Source organism: Thalassophryne amazonica, chromosome 12 (genome assembly GCF_902500255.1).
Source record: "Thalassophryne amazonica chromosome 12, fThaAma1.1, whole genome shotgun sequence".
Lineage (NCBI taxonomy): Eukaryota > Metazoa > Chordata > Actinopteri > Batrachoidiformes > Batrachoididae > Thalassophryne > Thalassophryne amazonica.
Genome location: NC_047114.1, coordinates 92418746 through 92442501, shown reverse-complemented (window position 1 = coordinate 92442501; position 23756 = coordinate 92418746). Strand labels below are relative to the sequence as shown.

At 42.2% G+C, this 23756-nt stretch overlaps 1 protein-coding gene across 2 annotated transcripts in view; it reads right to left on the bottom strand.

The window, feature by feature from the left end:
• Window positions 1–23756, bottom strand: part of LOC117521909 (tensin-3-like) — a 101747-nt gene that overhangs the window by 10704 nt on the left and 67287 nt on the right. For both annotated transcript variants that reach the window (XM_034183274.1, XM_034183275.1), the window contains 8 exons: window positions 13805–13962; window positions 12800–12932; window positions 12621–12704; window positions 4042–4180; window positions 3399–3952; window positions 2860–2946; window positions 2622–2753; window positions 913–1008 (listed from right to left, as the gene is read on the bottom strand). In XM_034183274.1, coding sequence (XP_034039165.1) covers window positions 913–1008; window positions 2622–2753; window positions 2860–2946; window positions 3399–3952; window positions 4042–4180; window positions 12621–12704; window positions 12800–12932; window positions 13805–13962 — 1383 coding nt within the window. The remainder of the gene's footprint in view (window positions 1–912; window positions 1009–2621; window positions 2754–2859; window positions 2947–3398; window positions 3953–4041; window positions 4181–12620; window positions 12705–12799; window positions 12933–13804; window positions 13963–23756) is intronic.

The window sequence follows — 23756 nt, the reverse complement described above, 5'->3', positions numbered from 1 at the left end:
CTTCATGCCTCCAGATGGCTTACAGTGCAGTGGATTTGTTTTTGTGTGTGTGTGTTTGAAGAATTATCACCATCAATTAGCTCCTTCAAATCGCCGTCTGTCAGCAAAACAAACTCCATGTTTAACTAAACACCGCCCCCACTAGTGTTCGGAGTTCGCAGCGTGCAACGGTACCAAACATATGGAACCAAACTGCACTCAAAATGCAACAATGGGATGAATAATCCATGTCACATGATGTACAAAGCACCAATCAAATGACAAGGATCCACTCAGCCGTTATATAACATACCTTAAAGTAATGCTATTACCTGTGATTTCTTTGTGGTTAAATTCATCTGCGTGTTTTCCACATTATTTTGTCAAGGTTCAAACCCATTGTGCCCAAAGACGGTTCATAGGAGTGCACGGCAGTATGTCAAAAATTCAAGACATGCAGCAGTGGATAATAACAAGTAAAAAAAACACTTTCTACTGAACCAGGAACAATTACACCAAGAACTAGACTATAAAGAAGGAAAGAGGAAAGATAGAGTAGTAAAAGATCCAATTACAGTTACTGTTTGTGTTTCAGTCTGGGAAACGGTGCTGGTTTTAATGACGGAAACAGTGCTGTTACACAGCGCACTCATCCTGCCCCGTGGCTTTTATGTTTTCCTGTGAGACTCATATATTGAATCTGTACCTGAATCAGGTCCACTGGCTAACAGAAACTCCAAAGTTACTGCCAAACATCTGTTAGGGTGGCAGTAAAAGAGGCAGGCTGAAGATTATTCAGCATCATCCACTCAGAAAAGGCAGCACCCACCAACAGAGGGCAGTGTTACAAATCTGTTGACCTTTACTGCAAAGTAGCCTATGAACCAGAGGGTGTCACTGTTGTGCTTCAAATATTCATAGAGAGACGCTTACCAAAATAAGGCTCGTTGGGACAACCCTTCAACCGAACTCCTTTTGATGTGCACTCGATCAAGAAGTGGCGAACTAATTCACTGGACAGATCTCCTCCTGAAAAACAGCGAGTGTTAAACCCTCACCAGTCTGTTGGAGCAAAACAGCCCCTTATTTGACACCGACTTAGGGTCTGCACTCAAAACAAAAAGTACATTCTCTGCCTTGAAGAGTGACATAAAGAATATTAAATCAATCACCAAAGAGATTAACGAGATTCTAATTTGCCAGAGGAATGTCTGAGGGGACAGGAGGGGTCAAGAGAAGGGCAGGTTCATCAAATGGACATCTTTTTTCTTTCTGTCCAACATGCTGTATGTTAAAATTGCCAAGGTATATCAAGATGGAATGTCAAGAATCCAAAGGCACTGGTCACTTGAAATAAGTACACGTCTGATGTAGGTCATAAGTCAGGTCATAGGGGAGGTGATGGTCTAGTGGTTAAGGTGTTGGGCTTGAGTCCAGAAGATCATGGGTTCAAATCCCCGCCTGATTGGAAAATCACTAAGGGCCCTTGGGCAAGGCCTTTAATCCCCTATTGCTCCCGGTGTGTAGTGAGCACCTTGTATGGCAGCACCCTGACATTGGGGTGAATGTGAGGCAGAATTGTAAAGCGCTTTGAGCGTCTGATGCAGATGGAAAAGCGCTATATAAATGCAGTCTATTTACCATTTACCATAAGTCGACTAGTGCACTAAAAGAAAGCAAAATCATGTTTAAAGTGACCTATGGTCTCTGAAGCCAAGGTCAATTGCATATTTGAGGTTTATGAAGTGGACAAATGCACATTGCTTGGAAAGAAACATCTGTCACAAACACGTTTCTTTCCAAGAAATCCCTCCCCGTTCAAGAATATGACAAACACACACATGCACGGGGGAAAAAAAACTTGACCCCACTCCATTGAATACACAGTCAATATCAGCTAAATATTAAATGGGGCAAAGTTACCTGAGAGAAGACCCTTTGATTAGAGCAGGCTTATGGAGCCAGCACATCTTTTGTTAGAGGTGAAACATTAGATGTGCATCTACAACTAGAAGGCAACAGAGGTGTGTTTGACGCCATCATGACGGTGCACAGGAGAGAAAGCCTGAGCAGGGCGCTCTCACACATAAACACAGGGAAGGTCTCTCAGGTTCCACCCCAAATGTGAGTACAGTGGACTGTAACTATAGACAGCTTTGTGTGGGACTGTGTGATGTATTAGTCTTAGGATATCCCTAAAGTCAATCAAATCCCTGATAGTCTCATTATAACTACTGGCAATTCAAAAACAGAAAATACATCCGATTTGAGCTCCTAGATACATTATGCAGGAGGTGGTGAAGCTAAATAATGATGCTTTAAGAAAAACATATTCAAGGTGCTATGAACAGCATTTTAAACATTAATAGCAGCCAGCAACTAGTTTCTATGTAAAGTCTCTGTGGCTCCGTGGTGTCAAATGCAGAGAATGCAGCAGAACTCCCTCTGTGCTCTGAGCTTTTCTGCACTAAATTTACATTCTTGGCTTGGCCCCACACAGATGTATGTGCATGCACGTGTAGGTTGAGGCACAGGGAAGCTTTGTTTATAATGTGAAATCTGGAGCGACTACATCATCTATTGGCAGAAAAATTATTCATAGCGCTAGTTAGGTGTTTGTTATTGTTGCTGATGCAATGTACCTTTCTTGGTCTGTTGGAGAACCGAGGGTGGGGGCGTGGCCACCTTCATTGCGAGTCCATAGGCCCCTCTGAAGGAGTGGCTGTCCCGCACAATGAAACAGCCAGGTTCCTTGTCCTTCAGGACTGAGATAGCTGACAGAGGAAAAAACAAGATGTCAAAATCTTATAAAGTTTTGCAGAAAAATTTCTCTTTTGTTTTGCGGTCCTACAATAAAAAAGACAGAAAGTAGAAACCAACCTTGATCTCTTGAGATATCTGGCTTGTACCAGAATTTTGATGTGTCTTGGACAAATTTCACAGTCACCTGTTTGCTGGCCAGCACATCTGGAAAGCATACAATAATTACGCAATATGTCAAACACCAGGACAAATACATACATATACATACATTTATTTGTATCTTGAGCTGTGAGACACCCACAGACATCGAAGACATGAATGACCCATACACCCCAATAGCAAAATAGATGGCAAAGGACAAGCTCAAGCCTCTGAGTGCTATACTCACTGCTGACAACTGCTTAATTTATGAGGAATACTTACAAAAAATAAATCAGTTTAAAATGTCAATTCATGAAACCCAATGGACCAACCTATAAATCCACTGTCCATTCAAAACAGCAACAAGATAATGCCAGTGAACCTACTGTGTCAGTACATTAGTGGGGTAGATGTATTTTTTTCTAACAAGCCCATTTCTGTCAACCTTACACCAGGCCGCTATCTGTAAAAGCATTTAGGATGGACTGATCACAGACACTGGACAACAACCTCACCTGGCAGAAGTGAGGCTGTACCAGGCATCTGGGCTGAGAGGTCAGGCAAGATGTTGGGGAAGGGAATACTCAGCGAGCTTCCACTGTGTGGACTTGAAAATCCACTGAGGGCTGGAGACGCCGTCCCCAGTGAATGCTCTCCATCTGATGTCCTCTTCTTCTCAGGAAGGACTGGGGGCTGAATTTGTGGTGACTGATTCTGTGCATCTATAATGGTCAGAAGATCCCCGTCCATGCCTCCATTCCCCAGGAGAGAAGACACAGGGGTTGGACAGTCTGTGCCGTAACCAAGACCTGAGTCATCTGGCTCATCAAAGACTTGAGCAGGACTGCGGTTGAGAGCGTAGCGAGCCACGCAGCTTCGTTGGCTGGTTCGAGGAGAGCTGTGGGCATTGGGAGCAGGGTGGATGTGGGTGTGGTGCATGGGAGGAGAATGGTGGCCATAGTCAACTGACATTGAGTGTTGTGGTGGTTGTCTGTGAGAAGGATAGCTGCTTAGAGAGGAGTGACGGCTCAGGACTGCATGCTCTGGCCAGGACTGGTTCACCAATGTGCTTCAGGTGACAAAAAATATGGCAAAGGTTACAAATCATAAATAATGAATAAATGATACAACTGTTTTTCCAGTAGGACAAATTTCTACCCATCGGTCCGCTGAAGCATCCCACTAATGGAGGCAGAGTGTGACACACTTAGTGTCCTGTGGCAGTTGACAGAGGACTCAGGCAAAGTGTCAAGTGGTAGTCCAACATGACCGATCGCCTCAGAGTAAGCGCGCGGATCTGTGTGATAAAAACAAAAACAAAACAAATTAACACTTTTTCCTTTTGGCACCAATGGGGTCACTGGACGGATCTGTTTATTTGAAGGATTACTCAAAAACTAAATAACCAAAGCTTGAAATGAAATTTGAACATATTGTGTGCTTGAAACTGTTAGATTGCTATTTAGATGGCAGACTCAAATTAAAGATTTTCTGTCAAAATGAATGTGTGCAAAGAAGCATCAAAAACATGCAAGAGGAGCCACCAAAGCTACCTGAGGTGAAGCAGTAAAGTGAAGATTTTTATTTTTCCATTTCTCTTTACTTTTATTTAAATCACAATTTCAACAGTGGGGTCATCTTATATTCAATGTTTCAACTTTGACATGCCATATACACTTGCAACAGTCAGTGGCGCAATATAGCTGTGAAATGAAGTGACCCAACCTTGTAGTTTACAGTGCTGCATAAACTGATCATCTTGAAAGAAGAGTGCCTCAAAAGTGAGGCCAGTTACCCAGCCACTGAGGGGAAGCTATGCAGCAAACTTTAAACTTATGGTGATAAATGCAATAGAACCATCAAACAACTCTAAGGCAGCCAAGAAATACAGTGTGTGAGTTTAGCATTAGAAGATGACAATGGGGGGTCTCATCTTATAATCTGAATATAAAACACTGTCTGTCTATCTATCTATTCTCAAAAGACTGTTTTCAGTAAGCAGTAATCAAGGAAATTAAATTAAAATAGTCTTCTGGTTCAAAAAATGCCACCAATTGGGGGGAGGGGAGATCATTAACTACCCCTTCTACAACCCACTGAGTGTATAAACCAGACTGAAGTGGAGCAAGAAATTAAAAATTAAAAGCCCACTGACAGTATTATCCTCAAGCATGATTTTAATCAGTCATAGCCTGGGGCCATAAAGCAAAATAAAAGCTTGTGTTTCCACACAGGCTTTATTTACAGTCAGGATTAGTCTGGGTTACTGTTTGTGGAAGGAGACATGCAGAGCTGCTGGTTTCTTTGCATCTGTCTTTGCCCTCATGTGTGCACAGACACTTTCCTGGTGAAAGAGAAGTTTTTGTCGTGGTTTCTGTCCCACAGTAACCATGGTGATATGGTGGGCATTGAATGTGGTGATTCCTGACTGAGTGTCTGAAGTAGTAAGCAGCACAGCAGGCGTTACATCTCCTATGGCCTTTACACATACTGTAGATAACCATGGAAACAAGTGCAGAGAATCAAGACAAAAGTAAAGGTCAGAACCTGTACATCAGATAACTTAAAGTGAAAATCTGGACTCTTGTCAAAGCTAAAAATAAGGTCATAAATTTTTGTGACACTTCAAATATTTTTACATTTACGAGGACATTTATGGATCTTTTAGTGAAAAGCCAAATCACATTCAATACACTTGCCCACATTCATTTTTTATTGGAAGTGAGTGAAATACAATAAAAAAGGGGAAAGAATTTTTTACTTTGTTGTGCAAATGAGGGCAAAATTCACCTGGGACTGTCATAGTCAACCAATCAACCAATAATGTTCTGTGGCAGCTCCACCAGATTATACAAGAGTTGTTCAAAGAAATATGTGAGGATTATGCTCACTGATAAAACAAAAAGAACATCTGCTAAGTACAGATGTGGTTCAATTAAAGGAATTAATCTATGAAATGAAACTGTGTGGAACTTTGGGTTGTCTTAAAATAAAATGTTAACAGATGCTGTAATCAACCCACATAAAGATGGTGGACTGTTTTACTACAAGATTTTGGAAGCAGACATAACAGTGGCGGCATAAAATGGCTAAAAACCTTCAAACTCAACTTTCCCTTGCTACACATATTTCAATTTTCCAAACAATAACTGCCTTAAGTCAGCTAAAACATCTACATTATTTCCAGAATTACTGTATTTAAGAGCTTAAAAGAAGAACCAGTGCCTTCCTGTGTTTAGAATAGAAGTCTTTCTTGTCATTGTAGACGGGAAAGGAATTTAAGGGTGCTTTGCTGTTTTAACAGCAGACAGAAAAAGCAAAAAAAAAAAAAGTAAATTCTTCCAGAGCAGTTTCAGTTCAAAAACATAAGAAGCTTGGGACCACAAATACTTTCCATTGTTGAGGAAGGATGCTCAAATCAGTACCAAAAAATCAATGAGGTTTTGTTGTAAAGAACCTCAGGATGACAACTAAGGACTTAATGAAGTGGTTGAAGGCATCAGGTAATGTGACAATGTTCACCTTTTAGAGGGAAGAAGTGCCAATGATGAATGCCAATGGACGGACGGCATTTTGAAGAATAAATAGTGATCATGTGTTCTTCAGTAACTCCTTTTAAAATAATGATCTACTCATTTCCTATATACCCTCATTCCAATTAAAGGTCATGGGGGCTATAGCCTATCCCGCTGGTCACTGGACGAGAGGCTAGCCAGGCCGCCAGTCTCAAGGCGGACCTGGAGTAGTGAGGTGGGGTAGACCCTGGACAGTACACCAGACCATCGCAGGACACACTTTATTCATTCAAATTGTAATAAGAAACTGAAATTCTTGCTTATAAACAACACTTAGCAGCTCAGAAAATGAACATATTAATTTCACCAATGGAGCAGTGCAGTCTCATTTGAACCCCTGCGTGATGGCGTGGGATGTGTCCACTTTCGGGGACAGCATGACATTGTGCATAACAAACATAGTATCACTTCACACGGAAAGATGGTGTACTGTTTTGTTTTCAGCTGCAATCACCGACGCAGTCGCAAAAAGTACAGTTTTTTCGGTTCCCAGTGGAGAAGGGAAGATGAGGCAAATGGGAGAAGTCATGTTGGTAACCTAGCCAGAGCAGCTGCAGTCTCTCAACTGCACAACCGCCTCGACATGTTTGAGCTCCAAATCATAAACAAACTGCAACACATGTCCGCTTTCCACCACACTGTCACATTTTCTTTGCATTTTCACTTTGTTTGTCGTGTAATTTGCCCAAAAACTTAGAGAAAGTGTCATGTTTCTGCTGGGGACATACGAGAGCTGTCCCCGGAAGAAGGATTATTGTGTCATATTTTAACCCTTTAGCGCCCACCCTCAAACGAGACTGTGGTACCCAGTATTGACTGAGTACGGCTTTCATTCAGCAGAGAGCACAGTGTACTGAGACCTCATCTGGGCATTATCTCCATTTCAAACAGACATAAGAAAAAATAATAGGAGATAGTGAGAAATAACTGATCAGAGTGCTGTAGATTTTCTTCTTCTTCTTTCGGTTGCTCCCATTAGGAGTCGCCACAGCAGATCAATCATTTCCATCTCACCCTGTCCTCTGTATCTTCCTCTATCACACAAACCACCTGCATGTCCTCTCTCAGCACATCCATAAACCTCCTCTTTGGCTTCCCTTTTCTCCTCCTGCCTGGTGGCGCCATCCTCGGCATCCTTCTCCCTATATATCCCGAGTTCCTCCTCTGCACATGTTCAAACCATCTCAATATCACCTCTGACTTTGTCTCCAAATTGTCCCACCCGAGCTGTCCCACTGATATGTTCATTCCTAATCCTGTCTATCCTCATCACTACCAAAGATAAATCGCAACCTGCCAAAAAACTCACTAATTCATATACCTCACATACAACTTCATTCTGTTTGTCTGTTTCACACTTTTTTCTCTTACCGCAAATTTTATTTTACTTACACACTTTTGTACACACACATTTGAACATTTTTACTGTGAATTATTCAGTGTTTAGTGTATATTTATACATGCTGTGCCAAAGTCAAATTCCTTGTATTCTACTTGCCAAATAAAGGCTATTCTGATTCAACTTTGCCACCTCCAGCTCTGCCTCCTGTCTTTTTGTTAATGCCACCATCTCTAAGCCATACAACATAGCTGGTCTCACTGCTGTCTTATAAACTTTCCCCTTCACTCTTGCAGATATTCTTTGGTGAAGATAAACTGAAATAATGATTGATTAATCAATATTTGGTGCTAATTTTTGTTATTATATCTATGTTATTTTTTTGTTGGCACTCGTAAAAAATATTTCTGGTCTTTGTGGTTCCCCTTAGACTGGTGGGCAGCCAGGTCTATAATTTGTGGTTTTGGAGTAGATGTGGTTTGGACTCAATATTAAATGTTAACAGATGACTTAAGTAGGTCTCCCATTGTCAATTTTTGGCCCCAGTTTGCATTCTGATTCCAAAAATGGGGAAATCGGTTCTGATTTATTATAACCGATCCAAATTCATGTGTCATATACTACTTTATACCCATGACAGCAGTTAGTGCACAAGCACATGTGACCACAAGATGGAGCCAAATGCACAGAAAAGCTCCATACAGCATATACGTTAATCTCCCGGTGGTTTTTACCATAAAGCTAAAATATTAACATTTCAAAACGGTGTTCCACTGAAGGATGAAACCTGCTTTTCATGGGACGATATGTTGCAGGGGAAAATAAGAAGGAGTTGCTTCTTCTTAGACCATGTTGGTTGCCTATGACTGCATGTCCTACCCACATGTGCACCATCAGCTACCTTTGCAACATACCAGATCGATCAGCAGAGCTGTGCACCTCACGGAGCTGTACTAAAGTCTCAACACAGCCCTGTGCACAACCACTGCACATCATTATGCATGATCGCTTCCTGCTCCAGTCAATGAAATCACTCACTGCTCGGTACAGTCTGTGTTGTGTTTTAATTTTAGCCTTTAACTACGGCCTGGTATGAAAATAACTGAGCAACCAAATCCACATTCAAGCAGAAATCATTTACTTCAAGATGTACTATAAACAAAAAACAAAACAAAACAAAACAAACAAAACCAAGTTAAATCTGTTAAATGAAACTCAAAGACGCATATGAATCCCCTATCCAATTATGTGGCCAACTGATTAGTGCACTTCTTTTAGGAGCGGAAGGTTCCCAGTTCAAGACCGCCCCTGTCCACTCATCATGTAATGTGGATTTGTGCTAGAAAGGGTATGAGGTGTAAACTTTGTGCCAAATCAACATGCAAATTCATCTCAGATCTACTGTGATGTCCTCAAAGAGAGGACCTTGAAGAACCTACTACTATTCACAATGTGTCCAAATGTCACAGTTTTTTGTAAAACATGTTTAAAAATGTCCTGATTGCTTGCAGTGTTCTACAGCGCTGCTGTTTCCACAGATTACACCCATCAGGCCCTGAACAAATATCGAAAAAATGTTCATATTGTACTAGTTGCGTGAGGTATCACAAAGTCATAATGACACTGTCATGATTATGACAAAATCTTTTTGAATTTTAATTAATTAATTAACTTTTCAAAGTTACTTTGGCAACACTGCCAACAATTGCTAATGCCACAGATAAAAAAAAATGTGAGCAATTTTCTGGAGAGACTAGAACTAATATACTACTATTATACTACACAGAACTATTTGCTATTATACTATTACATGTTGAAGTTATTGTGACACAAACTGCATTTACTTGCATGCTTGTTTCTCGTCCTCATCCAGTAAATCCAGTAAATTAGATGCAATACAGCGCCGTTTTTGAAATTTTGAAATACTGCCCACATTGAGATGCTAGATAACATGCAATTAATTTGAAAGAACACAATAACGCATTATTTTCCTTCCTCTGGAGGTGTGGATGACAATCACAATGGTGGGATTAATTGTTTTCAACCACCTTTCGTGCACCTTTCTTGCTCATTCTTGTGTTGCTAAATTTACCTTTCATGATTTGTTTTCAGGGCAAAATTGTAGAACTTTATTTAGAACTCCACAATCTTGGTAGTATGAATAAACAAAATAACTTGATGGTTGACATGTCTTTCCCCAGGGGACAATTGATTTGATGTCTGAGAACAGGATGCTGACTTTGTGACAATGTTATATTCAAAAGTGTTGTTTAGTTTATTTTGTTTATAATTTTTTGCCAATATCCTGTAATTTTAACTACTTTTCACAAAGTTTTAAGATGCTATTAATCTTTCAAATGTGCTATTTACAAAAACAGCTACATTGGTCACATATAATCACTTAAGAGAACATGTTATTATACACTCAAAAACCTAAAAACAATTACTGTATTTTCCAGAGTATACGTTGCGAGGTATTTTTATTTTATTTTTACTAGTTTTGAATATCCTGAGGCTTACTGTATACACCAGGTGCGACTTGTATACCACAAAAAAACAAACAAACAAAAAATGCCAAATCACATTAATTATTATCATGGTTATTTATATAGGAGTTCCCAGGAATCAAACCACTAAATAAGATGAACTCTAATAATAAAATAATAAATGGCAATAATAAAGAGTATTTTGCAACAATGCACAAAAATCCTAACTTAATTAAAGGAGTGATAATACAGAAAAAAGTTGTCACTAATACTCTGGAAAATACAGTACTTCAACTAAATTAACTCTGATAACAGGTTTTTAAAACTGTATAAGGTTGTTTAAAAGAAAAAAAAATTACATTAATCTAATTTAATGAACTTGCATTATTGTAAAAGAATGTCATAAGACAGGTATCCAGTAAACATCACCTGTTTGATGAATGTATCTTGTTTTTGAGTTTTACCCATTTCAATTTTACTTTTTTAATGTAAATCTGTCAATATGACCATAAGGGTCTAGCTCACAAATTGCATGTTTAAGAAAACCAAAAAACTATTAAAAAAAAAGAGACTTCTGTGATAATCCTACAATAAAGTGTGTGCAAACAATAAAACAATTCAGCTATGTGTTCATACAGTACATTAAAGTTCACAGTGCATGTTGCAAAAGTACAATAATTCAAAGAAAAACATTTCTACCAGGGAGTGTTCATCCACTGAAAACAAACACCCACACAGGAGAAACAAAAGACCTTTCTGTTTGTGTTGCACCACACAGAATCAGTCCCAGAACTAAACATGAAAAGACATCTGTTTGGAATCTCCCTAATTTTGTATCAACGAGACAACTCTGACTTCTGTCGCTTTCTAAAAACCGCTAAAATTCCATAAACAAAAATGTGACTCTTACTGTACCAATTAAAGTCAGGAGGTTTGGAATTGTTCTGTTTTAAAGAAACAGTGGATCCAGACATACAGTCAGTCTGCAGCTTTTATTTTCCTATCTATAAATGAGGAACAAAATAATGAAAAGAATAATGCAAGAGTTTTTTTGCTTTTACTTCATTGCAACGTCAGCTGCTTAATTTCCAATAACAAGGTGATTCCAAATAGAAAAGGTCATCAAAGGGCACATTATTTATATTTTTAGTTTACAATGGGAATGACATTTGGATACAATACTATTTTCTATAAAGACCACGGGTTTCGCCAATTTACTGCTGTTCGAACATGTACTGTGCCTATCAGAAGTACTCATCCCCTTGGGCTTTTATACATTTTAATATCTTTGTCCCATTTTGAACATAAAAGGTGATTCAGACTTCTCTATATTAACATTTCTAAAATTATAATCCTTGAATTCAAACTGAAAGCAAATTTCTACAACTTGATATAAATTAAAAAAAAATATCAAAGCCAAGATGGTGATTTGCATTGGTAATGACACCCTTTAGTATAACAAAAGTAAATAATTACTTTTACAGCAAGTTTTCTTTAAACAAGCTAAGGGATGGATACATGTATATTTCCAAATCACTGAATATGTCTTGGACGTTTTCAATTATTAAGAAATACAAACAGGATGGTAAACCTGTGTGTAGCAGAACAAATCTAGTCTGACACTCACTCATTGAGTACCATGGTACAATTTTAATTTATATCAAGTTGCAGAGATTTGCTTTCAGCTTGTGTTTAAGGGGAAAATTGTAGAAATTGAAATATATAAAGAAGCCTGAATTACGTTTTGTGTTCAAAATGCCATAAACAAATGAAAATGTGTAAAAGCCCAGGGAGGTTAATACTTATTATAGGCACAGTAAGAATGACCACTTTACCTTAACACCCATTTAACGACTTCACTTTTAACTATTGCCTGCTTACAAGGTGTCACACAAACAACCTAATTAAATCTGTAAATAATGAGAGACACCCTCTACTCATGAAAATTAGAAGGTACCAATTCTCTTCTCTCCTGTTCAGATTTAAATCTCTTCCAGCACTTCTCAGGAATACAGAGGCCAGTAAGGTCATATTTTCAAGGCAAGCCTGTGAATGTTATAAATTTCTAAAAATGACCTTTAATTTTGTTAATATTGAAAGCGTGATAACACTTTTTTGTTTTAGATGTTTTGCTTTCAGCTGCTGGTGGTTGCTGAGGGTTGCCAGGTAGAAATCTACACTGGAATGTGGCAGACGTTTACTCAGAATGCCCTTCCATTTCTACAACGAGACTGATCATTATTTACTTCAGTGGATTACAGTAACAATCTGCAGAACTTTCATAGGACAATATTGTGACAATAATTTGGTTTCCATTATAAAGACAACTGATCCTACCGTGGTCTGTTCTGTAGAGTCCGTAGGACTGCATGCTGGGGGATGGAGATGGCCTCAGGTGACTGAATTCTGACATATTTTTCACTGAAAATACAAAACAAAAAAAAGGACAGTGCATTTAAAGGTAAGAAACAAAACAGATCATGAATGCATTTTAAATGGCATTGAACTGTACAAACCATATGGTGTTGGAGGAGAGATGGGGAAAGCAGGGGTGGGTGGAGTCATGTCACTCCCGGCCTCGACCCCACTGTCTATGTCTGTGCCCTGTGCCCGGTCATCAGAATTGTCACTCCTGAACACCAGGGTATGCTGTTAAAAAAAGAAGAAAGAAAACAGTGTACAGTCAAATAGTCAAGTATACATCCAGTCAGGCTGGGGTTTATCCATGGATTCTACAGCGTCAGGTGGACTAGAGTCTATGACTCCCCTTGGGTAGGACACCAGTCTGACCCAGGTTCCTTCTCCAGCCAAAGCCGGTGTTGCAGACCGAACAGTCCCCCCTAAAAATCGGTTCGCCCTGCCTTCACTGCACATGTGCCATTAGCCACGGTTCACGGATGATCACCTCATTTCTGCTTCAACCTGCACTCCAGCCATGATCTATCTCAGTGACAGTTTTCTGAAGCTTTAGTACAACAATCATTTCCACATAAATTCAGCATTATTTCATAATAAAAGAGCTACACGAGCTGCTAGCTGTTGCATTCACTGCGCAACGGTCATTTCAAAGCATCAGATTATTGCCTTGTTGCTGCTTAAAACTGACTTTAGAATGATTTAAGAGGTTTTACCTTGTCATCTGATGGTTAATAACCCCATTAATAAATTATTCCCTTTGGGTGAAGAGAGTCCGTCTCAGATAAGCTGCTGAGCTCCGAAATGATGCATGCGCAGTGAAGGCAGGGCAGACCAATTTTTAGTAGGGGACCATTCGGTCTGTGACACCGGTACCCATTTACAGCTGGGTGGACTGGGACAATGCAGATGCAACATGACCAGGATTGGAACCCAGGTCTACATATTGGTAATCCAACAACTTTTTCCACTGAAGTACCTGCTCTACACACATTCACATACGTAAAATGGTTTAAATTTTTTTTTTATTTTTTTTTTTTATAAAGAACAGTTTCACGTGTCCACAACGTGAATTAAGTGGTTATAAACTACACAAACTGTATCACCTGGGACTGTGGCGTACAGGGTGAGTACGTCCTTGAGCCTCTGTACTCTTCAGTCCCACTCCACCCTGAGCTACAGAAGCCTGGATGGTCTGTCACGTCACCTCCTTGGCTACTCAGGGTCCGTATGACGCCTCCCCGCTCCTCACTCTTCTGAACAGCTGGTTACACACAGACAGACAGAGGACCAACAATGGGCTCATTCCATCAGAAAATTCCAAACATTGATTGAAAGTTAGAAAATGCAAACATTTAAACAGTCATAATTTAATTTTTCCTGAAACAACTTCCATCAAATTTGAGTTGGTCCTTTTCACAAACGCGTTATTGAACCAAATAGCATGTTTTTCCAGGACCGCCTTCAGTCTAACTGAGGTATTACCAAAGATTGCCAGCAGAAGATTTCCCAATTTCATGACGTGAACAGATGGACCTCAAGATATCATATCAAAGTGTATCAAAGCCAAAATTAAATCATGTACACTTATAGCTTTAGGACTGGAAGGGGTTTTTTTAGGACTCCAAAATGGGTGTAGCCCAGCAGCCCATTGCTACTGTCCTATGGCACCCAGACCAAAATGAGATCCCATGTGGCGCCCACCCACTCTACAGGGACAAACAGTGTGATTAGCTGGTGGGGTGGATGGGGTAGTATTGTGTGGGAGGTTAATGTTGTGACTACTCTGGAGAGCACCACCAGTCAGCACCACGGTGTTAATGTGAGCCCACCCCACCCCACCCCACCCACGGGGTGTAATGGCCTCCCCAGGCTTGAAGAATGCTAATTGTGCTGAAGTGTTAATAGCTGCGATCATTACTCACATTATCTGGGGCAAGTCTGGACGACAAAGACACTGTAAGAATTCTTTATGCATGCATCACAATGATACATGTTTTTCATCTTATTGTACATTTTACAGCTCCAACTGAAGGATTCTAAACATGTGCAACATAAAGAATGTCTCGAGTCTGTACAATGTAAATGTCCAAACAATGAGGATAAATATTATAGTGAGGCAACAGCGCTTAAACGAGCTGCACTTATCCTCTCAAATACAAAGCAGTGAATTATTGCTTTACTTGCAACCGAACTGCTTTTCGACTGTTTGTTCAACAAAATAATTCATAGTTTGTTTATTTTTTCATGATAAGAGCTATGAGAAACCATGTGTGGATGTTTGTGGGCCACAACATTGAGCGGAGAGAAGAAGACTATGCAGCACAGAATTCATTAGTGTTCATGGTAAACTGGTCATAATCATGTGACATACACAACAGGATTCAATTTAATGCTGTTCTTCTATCGGAAAAACTCAACAAAAATAAAAAGACAAATATATTTTAAATACAGGCTTGTGACAGACTGGGGTGCTGTCCATGGTGTACCCTGCCTCACCACCTATGAGTGCTGAGATAAGATCCAGCTAGAAAATGGATGGATTTTAAACAAACATAGTGTCCTGGAGACGCAGAGTGAGTGTCTCTCGAAATATCTGCAGGTTATCAACAAAGTACCACAAAATACAGGTGAGTGGGATGAATGGCATGTGAAGTCCACCGGTATGGATTGTGTTTGGAGCACATTTTGTCACTGCAACAGCTCCCCCTCTAGCTGCCACCTTATCGTGGTGGGGGAGTTTGCGTACCCGGATGATCCTAGGAGCTATGTTGTCAGGGGCTTTGTGTTCCCTGTAGGGTCTCCCAAGGCAAACAGGTCCTAGGTGATGGGTCAGACTAAGGGCAGTTCAGAACCTCCATGACCAGTAAAAGATCAAGGACCGTGACATCGCCCGGTATGGCGGAGCCGGGGTCCCACCCTGGAGCCAGGCCTGGGGTTGGGGCTCGCGCGCGAGCGCCTAGTGGTTGGGCCTTAGCCCATGGGGCCCGGCCGGGCTCAGCCCGAAAGAGTGACGTGGGCCCACCCTCCTGTGGGTTCACCACCTGCAGAGGGGGCCATGGGGGTCGGGTGCAGAGAGGATTGGGTGGCGGTCGAGGGCGGGTGGCCCGGTCCATGCTCACAGTCCCTGGCTGTTGGGACGTGGAATGTCACCTCGCTAGGGGGGAAAGAGCCTGAGCTTGTGCGGGAGATTGAGAGATACCGACTAGAGATAGTCGGGCTCACCTCCACGCACAGCTTGGGCTCTGGTACCCAACTCCTGGAGAGGGGCTGGATGCTTCATTTTTCTGTCGTCGCCCATGGGGAGAGGCGGAGAGCTGAGGTCGCATTGCTTATTGCTCCCCAGCTCAGTTGCCAAGTGTTGGAGTTCACTCCGGTGAACGAGAGGGTCGCGTCCCTACGCCTTCGGGTCGGGGACAGGTCTCTCACCGTTGTCTCGGCCTACGGGCTGAGCAGCAGTGCAGAGTACCCGACCTTCCTGGAGTCCCTGGGAGGGGTACTAGATAGCGCTCCGACTGTGGACTCCATTGTTCTCCTGGGGGATTTCAACACCCACGTGGGCGGCGACAGTAAGACCTGGAGGGGCGTGATCAGGAAGCACGGCCTCCCCGATCTGAACCCGAGTGGTGTTCAGTTGTTGGACTTCTGTGCTAGTCACAGTTTGTCCATCACCAACACCATGTTCAAGCACAAGGTGTCCATAAGTGCACGTGGCACCAGGACACCCTGAGCCAGAGGTCGATGATCGACTTTGTAGTCGTATCATCTGACCTTCGGTCACGTGTCTTGGACACTCGAGTGAAGAGAGGGGCAGAGCTGTAGACTGATCACCACCTGGTGGTGAGTTGGATCCGCTGGGAGGATAGGAAGCCGGTAAGACCTGGCAGGCCCAAACATATCGTGAGGGTCTGCTGGGAACGACTGGCGGAACCCTCTGTCAGCGAGGTCTTCAACTCCCACCTTCTCCCAGATCCCGGGGGAGGTTGGAGACATGGAGTCCGAGTGGACCATGTTCTCCACCTCCATTGTCGATGCGGCTGCTCGTAGCTGTGGTCGCAAGGTCTCTGGTGCCTGTCGCAGCAGCAATCCCTGAACCCGGTGGTGGACACCGGAAGTAAGGGATGCCATCAAGCTGAAGAAGGAGTCCTACTTATCTTTGTTGGTAGGTGGGACACCAGAGGCAGCTGACAGGTACCGGGAGGCCAAGCGTGCCGCAGCCCGTGCGGTCGCAGAGGCAAAAACTCGGGTCTGGGAGGAGTTCGGGGAGGCTATGGAGGAGGACTATCGGTCGGCCTCGAGGAGATTCTGGCAAACCGTCCGACGCTTCAGGAGGTGGAAGCAGCTCTCCACCAGCACTGTTTACGGTGCGGGTGGGGAGCTGTTGACCCTGACTGGGGATGTTGTCGGGCGGTGGAAGGAGTACTTCGAGGATCTCCTCAATCCCATTGTCACGTCTTCCGAAGAGGAAGCAGAGACTGGGGACTCGGAGGCGGACTCATCCATTACCCAGGCCGAAGTCACTGAGGTGGTTAGAAAGCTCCTCAGTGGAAAGGCTCCTGAGTACCTTAAGTCTCTGGATGTTGTGGGGCTGTCTTGGCTGACACGCCTCTGCAACATCGCGTGGCGATCGGGGAAAGTGCCTCTGGATTGGCAGACCGGGGTGGTGGTCCCTCTGTTTAAGAAGGGGGACAGGAGGGTGTGTTCCAACTATAGGGGGATCACACTCCTCAGCCTCCCCGGTAAGGTCTATTCCAGAGTACTGGAGAGGGAACCTCGGATTCAGGAGGAGCAGTGTGGTTTTCGTCCTGGTCGCGGCACACTGGACCAGCTCTACACGCTCCATCGGGTGCTCGAGGGTTCATGGGAGTTTGCCCAACCAGTCCACATGTGTTTTGTGGATCTGGAGAGGGCATTCGACGGTGTCCCTCGGCACACACTGTGGGGAGTGCTCCGGGAGTACGGGGTCCTTTGCTAAGGGCTATCCGGTCCCTGTACGACCGCAGCAGGAGCTTGGTTCGCATTGCCGGTAGTAAGTCAAACCTATTTCCAGTGCACGCTGGCCTCCGCCAGGGCTGCCCTTTGTCACTGGTTCTGTTCATTATTTTTATGGACAGAATTTCTAGGTGCAGCCAGGGTGTAGAGGGGGTCTGGTTTGGGAACCACAGAATCTCGTCTCTGCTGTTTGCGGATGATGTGGTTCTGTTGGCTTCGTCAAATCAGGACCTTCAGCGTGCACTGGGGCGGTTTGCAGCCGAGTGTGAAGCGTCCGGGATGAAAATCAGCACCTCTAAATCCGAGGCCATGGTTCTCAACCGGAAAAAGGTGCTTTGCCCTCTTCAGGTTGGTGGAGTGTCCTTGCCTCAAGTGGAGGACTTTAAGTATCTCGGGGTCTTGTTCACGAGTGAGGGACAGATGGAGCGTGAGATCGATAGACGGATCGGTGTAGCATCTCCAGTGTAGCGCTCGCTGTATTGGACCGTCGTGGTGAAGAGAGAGCTGAGTAGGGGGGCAAGGCTCTCGATTTACCGATCGATCTACGTTCCGATCCTCACCTATGGTCATGAGATTTGGCTCATGACCGAAAGAACGAGATCGTGAGTACAAGCGGCCAAGATGAGTTTCCCCCACAGGGTGTTCCCTTAGAGACAGGGTGAGGAGCTCGGTCACTCGGGAGGAGCTCGGAGTCGAGCCGCTGCTCCTCCACGTCGAAAGGAGTCAGTTGAGGTGGCTCGGGCATCTTTTCCGGATGCCCCCTGGACGCCTCGCTGGAGAGGTGTTCCGGGCACGTCCCACTGGGAGGAGGCCCCGGGGAAGACCCAGGACACGCTGGAGGGACTGCATCTCTCGGCTGGCTTGGGAATGCCTTGGGGTTCCCCCGGAGGAGCTGGAGGAGGTGTGTGTGGATCGGGAAGTCTGGGCGGCTTTCCTTGAGCTGCTGCCCCTGCGACCCGACTCCGGATAAAGCGGAAGAAAATGGATGGATGGATGGCACAGCACCGAGTGGAGTTTTTATAAATAGCGCCACCACAAATGTTTGGCTGCATTTTTTATACATAGCAATCTTACTGACCTAATATATTGTCAAGTATTGTTCAAATTCTATTCATGTCAATAAAGAAAACTGCATTATGTCATAATATCATGGTAAAGACTCATTACAAAAACTACACAAAAGAAATGTATAAAAAAGAATACAACACAACACAATAAGGCTGGAAAAAATCATTTCTGACACTAACTACGTTCTGAGCAGTGAATATGTCCTTCTTCCATCTAGACACAGATAAAGTGTTCCACAGTTTAATAAGGTCAGACTGAAACATTCTTTTGTGCATCAGTCGATACTGAAACTAAATAAGGAGCTTAATCCATAACAACATTATCAAGGCCACAATGTGAGTAAATTTTTGTTGTACGGATTATTTGTTTGTGAAATATCTGTCTTATTTGTATTGTTTATGTATTGTGTTGTAACGGAACTACTGAATATGTAAGACTAATCTGACAATAAAGTATTATCTTATCTTGTCTTATTTTAATATCAGTCAATATATAGTCATATTGAGTTTTAGAATGACCAAATATCGAAATTAGTATGGGTATTATAAATCCTGTATCGGTTGGACTCTAAATATAATAACCCCCCAAAAAACCTATCTGTGTACATGTTGACATGTACTGGGTGCCGGATTTTAAGGCCTGGTCACACGGCATACGGCAATAGCTGAACAAAAGACAAAAAGTCCCAAAGTCCCAAATCCTTGAGAAAAAGTGGACGAATGAGCCAGCACTTCTCACATCACCAAAAAGCCTGTGAGTCCAGAGCGCATAAAAGAACGAAACAAAACCGAAACTAACAAAAGAAAAAGGAACCGTGATCTTGAAGATGACCTTGAGGCTTTAAACAAAACAAAACATTCATGATGATGTGACTTGACAGCGGGTGTCAGACCGAGTGCAGCCAGCCTGTGATCATTTCTGCAGCCAACGTGTGCTCTCCACAGCACCTGCAGGTGTGAGTTCTGGTTGTCTTGACAACAGGTCTGTCTTCACAATAACTACATTCGCATGGCATCTGTGGCTGGAACGTTCCAGCCAGACAAATGTGCGTAAATAGTTACAGTAGTTGATAAAACGTTCTTGCCAGGATTGTTTCTGTATGACAATGTTGCTTTTCGTCCCACACATGAACGAGTCATGCTCAGCTCGTTGGATCTTTAGTTACTGATCCGTTCAGATATTGTTAACGCACATGCAAGATGTCAGACTTGGGAGGTTGGACGAAGTTGGATGACAATCAAATGGAACACTGACGGTTCGGGAACTATGCAAACTATGAGGAACCGTCAAGACAGAAAGCAAAACGGAATACGGAAGAACTGAAGTTGTCTTCGGGATTCATTCACATTTTTCAACAGTTTGAAAATTCTGACAAAGCACCAGCTACAGGAATGAAGCTGGATGACAGTTAAACGATGTCTCCGAAAGTCAACTTAAGTCCAGATTTCTTCTTTCGTTTTGGCTTCGGTGTCCTTCGTTAGTGCTGTGTGGCTTTAGGCACTGATATATAACATGCAATACCATTAAAAGACATGCAGGTATACTAAGCTCCAGAAATGCAATCTAGCATCAATTTTTTTAAACAGAAAATTAATTTCAGCATTGTCAGGAACTTACCTCTGTAGGCTTGTCGTTTCACCACCCACAAGTTTGTTTTACCATCTGCAAAGCCGACCGAAATGTATTGCATAGTATACTGCAGTGTGACTTGTATACCGTCCATCCATTTTCTATACTCCTTAACACCAATTATAAGTGTGACAGGGAGCGGGGGGGCCTGGAGCCTATCCCAGCAGTCATAGGGCATGAGGCGGAGTACACCATGGACAGGACGCTGGTCTGTTGGAGGGCCACATATGAGGCCCTCTCTCTCGTATAGCCTAGTAAACACAGTCACACCTACACACACACCTAGAGTCAATTTAAAGTATTCAATTCACCTAACATGCAAGTTTTAGGATTTGGGAGGAAACCAGAGCACCGGGAGGAAACCCAAGCAAACATGGGGAGAACATGCAGACTCCACACAGAAAGGCCTCAGGTGGGACTCGAACCCATGACTTTCTTGCAGTGAGGCAACAGTGCTAACCACTAATCCACTGTGCTGCTAACTAGTATACCACTGAAAACATAAACAAAACAAAACCAAATCTCATTCATTCTTAATAATAATGATTATAATTGACATTTATATAGCACTTTCCCAGGAAGCAAACCACTAACCACTAAACAAAATAAACTCTAATAATAGAAGAATAAATGGCAATAATAAAAAGTAGATTACGACAAAAAAAAAATCAATTTTTTTCATGTTATCATTATGGGTGTTGTGAGTAGAATTTTGAGGAAAAATAATTTATTTACTCCATTTCGGAATAAGGCTGTAACAACAAAATGTGGAAAAAGTGAAGCATTGTGAATACTTTCTGGATGCACCGTACGTGCACCAACTAGATGAGGTGATCTTGAGCAGCAATAACTATGGTTCAGCTATGGATCTACTTTCTCATGATACTGTCTTTATAAGACTGTAGGCCACGGTATACTGTAGCTGGAACTTCACTTTTTGTTAATTATATGGTAGAATCAAATGAGAGGAAACACACCTGGGTGCAAAGTGTCAAAAAGCGTAAGCAAATCATTTACGGGAGGAGGCACCAAAGCTATCTGAGGTGAAGCAGTGAAGCATTAAGGTGAAGTTATGTATTTTTACATTAGTGTTTACTTTTGTTTTTAACTTTTGTTTTCAGTTCTGTATCATTGTAGTTTGACACACGTCATGAACCTACCTGTGGAAGGCATATCTGGACATTTCACAGTATTATGTACGCTTATGTGGTGATTAGAATTAACTTCGCATAGTGCCTCCAGGTGACTTTACCTGTGTGTTTTTATTTGCATCAATTATTTAAATATATATGGGCCCTGAGGGTCACTGCTGCCAGTGCTTATACCTGGGTATCCCCAGGACAGGATGCCAGTCTATCACAGGGTACTTTTCCAACCATGGCTGGTACTGATTTACAGCTGGGTGGACTGAAACAATGCAGATGAAGCATCTTGTCTAAGGACAAAGACCGGTACTGTGACTGGGAATCAAACCCAGGTTTATATACTGGTAGTCCAACTTCTATCCCACTGAGCTAACTGCTCTGACACAAGTATATAAGTATAATCAGCATATACATAATAAATAAAATGTAAATTTGGCTATTCAGTCAAAACATTACTGCACTGTGGAAATCATGCAGCTGAAAGAAAATTATGCAGTGTCAGACTGTGAGCTGAAGATCATCCCTACATCACTCATTTCCCCTCATCTTCACACACACACACACACACACACACACACACACACACACACACACACACACACACACACACACACACACACACACACACACACACACACACACACACACACACACACACACACACACACACACACACACAGCTATATGGACAGTGACAACTGTTTTTTGTAATTGTGCCTCTACACAACCACAATGGAGTTGAAATTAAACAAACAAGATTTACTTGTTGTGTAGAATATCAGCTTTAATTCAAGAGATTTTTACAAAAAAAATTGTGCATTAATCATTTAGGAATGACAGCCACTTTTGCCTTCCTCTTCGCATTGTCAAAAAACTTGAACTATCCATTTTTAGATCCTATAAGTAACAGGATAAGCAAATATTGTTAACACAAATCATCTCTTTCACACCTAGTTTTTGTTTTGTTTTTGTTTTTTATTGATAAATCAGGGGATGATAGATTAACATTTCCAAGTCACTGAATAGGTCTTTGACTTCATTTACGTCAATCCTTAAGAAATACAAACAGCATGGTACTGTGAGTTCAATGTGTTTGGAGTAGGGGGTTCTCAAAACCTGAATAACTACGGAATAAGGAGACAAGTGAGGGAAGCCACCAAGACAGCCATGACAACTCTGAAACAAGTATAGGCTTCTGTAGCTGTGATTGGAAAAACTGTGCACAGAACAACTTTAATCTGTATGCATTTTGCTCTTAAAAAGACAAGAAACTTCAACTACAATGTGAGGCACATGAGAGACTCCAGCCTAGATTGTTCTGCTGTCTTGTACACGGATGTCTCTTAAAATGCAGGGACTACGTCTAAAAATCACTGCAATTAAGGAAAAGTTAATGCAACATTTTTGTAAAACCCCTTCTATTAATGCTGAAACTCTACACTTCATCACATCTGGAATGTTTCATTTCAACTATCTTGAGCTTTAACTCCCAACATTCTGGCAAACTGCTCTGAGCCCAACAGCAGAATGCAAACAATCCATTCCCTTCTACTGTTGAGTTGCACGTTAGCAAACCAATAACCTTCAGCGTTTGTGCCTTGGAATGACGTTGTGTAGCTGATATGCACAGACAGGATTCGAGTGGAAAAACCTTTGCCTCTGGGCTCACTTGTTCTCCTGCTTGGAAATTCCTCAGACCCCTCCCCATCCCTGTGCACCCATACTACTACAACAACAACAACAACAACAACAACAACAACAGGTACATGCCAGACTGAAATTCACGCTTTGCTAATACTGTTGTTCCTTTCTGCAGCTTCTCTTCTTACTGCTTTAAGACAGAATAAGTAGAGTGCATCTCAAATATGCCAAACAGCAACGGCCTGTGTTGCCGGGGGGGGGGGGCATTAAAGTTAAAAAAGTGGAATTTTTTAATAAAAGCAATTTTCAAATATGTACCAGCTCGTAGCTGAAAAGTTCTAAATCATTTTGTAGGGCGTATTTTTCAGTGTTTAACCTTCACAATCTGAATCCTTGCACATAATCTCAGAATGTGTTTCAACATGAGTCATATCTTGACACAGGAGTCACTTTGTTGCATAACCTTGATTCTGCCAGCAGAATTAAATCCAACAGAAATAAAAATAAAATATAAAAAAACAGGAGAGATTATTGTAGTGCAATACTGATATTATTTTATAAATCACAATTTGCTCAAATACTC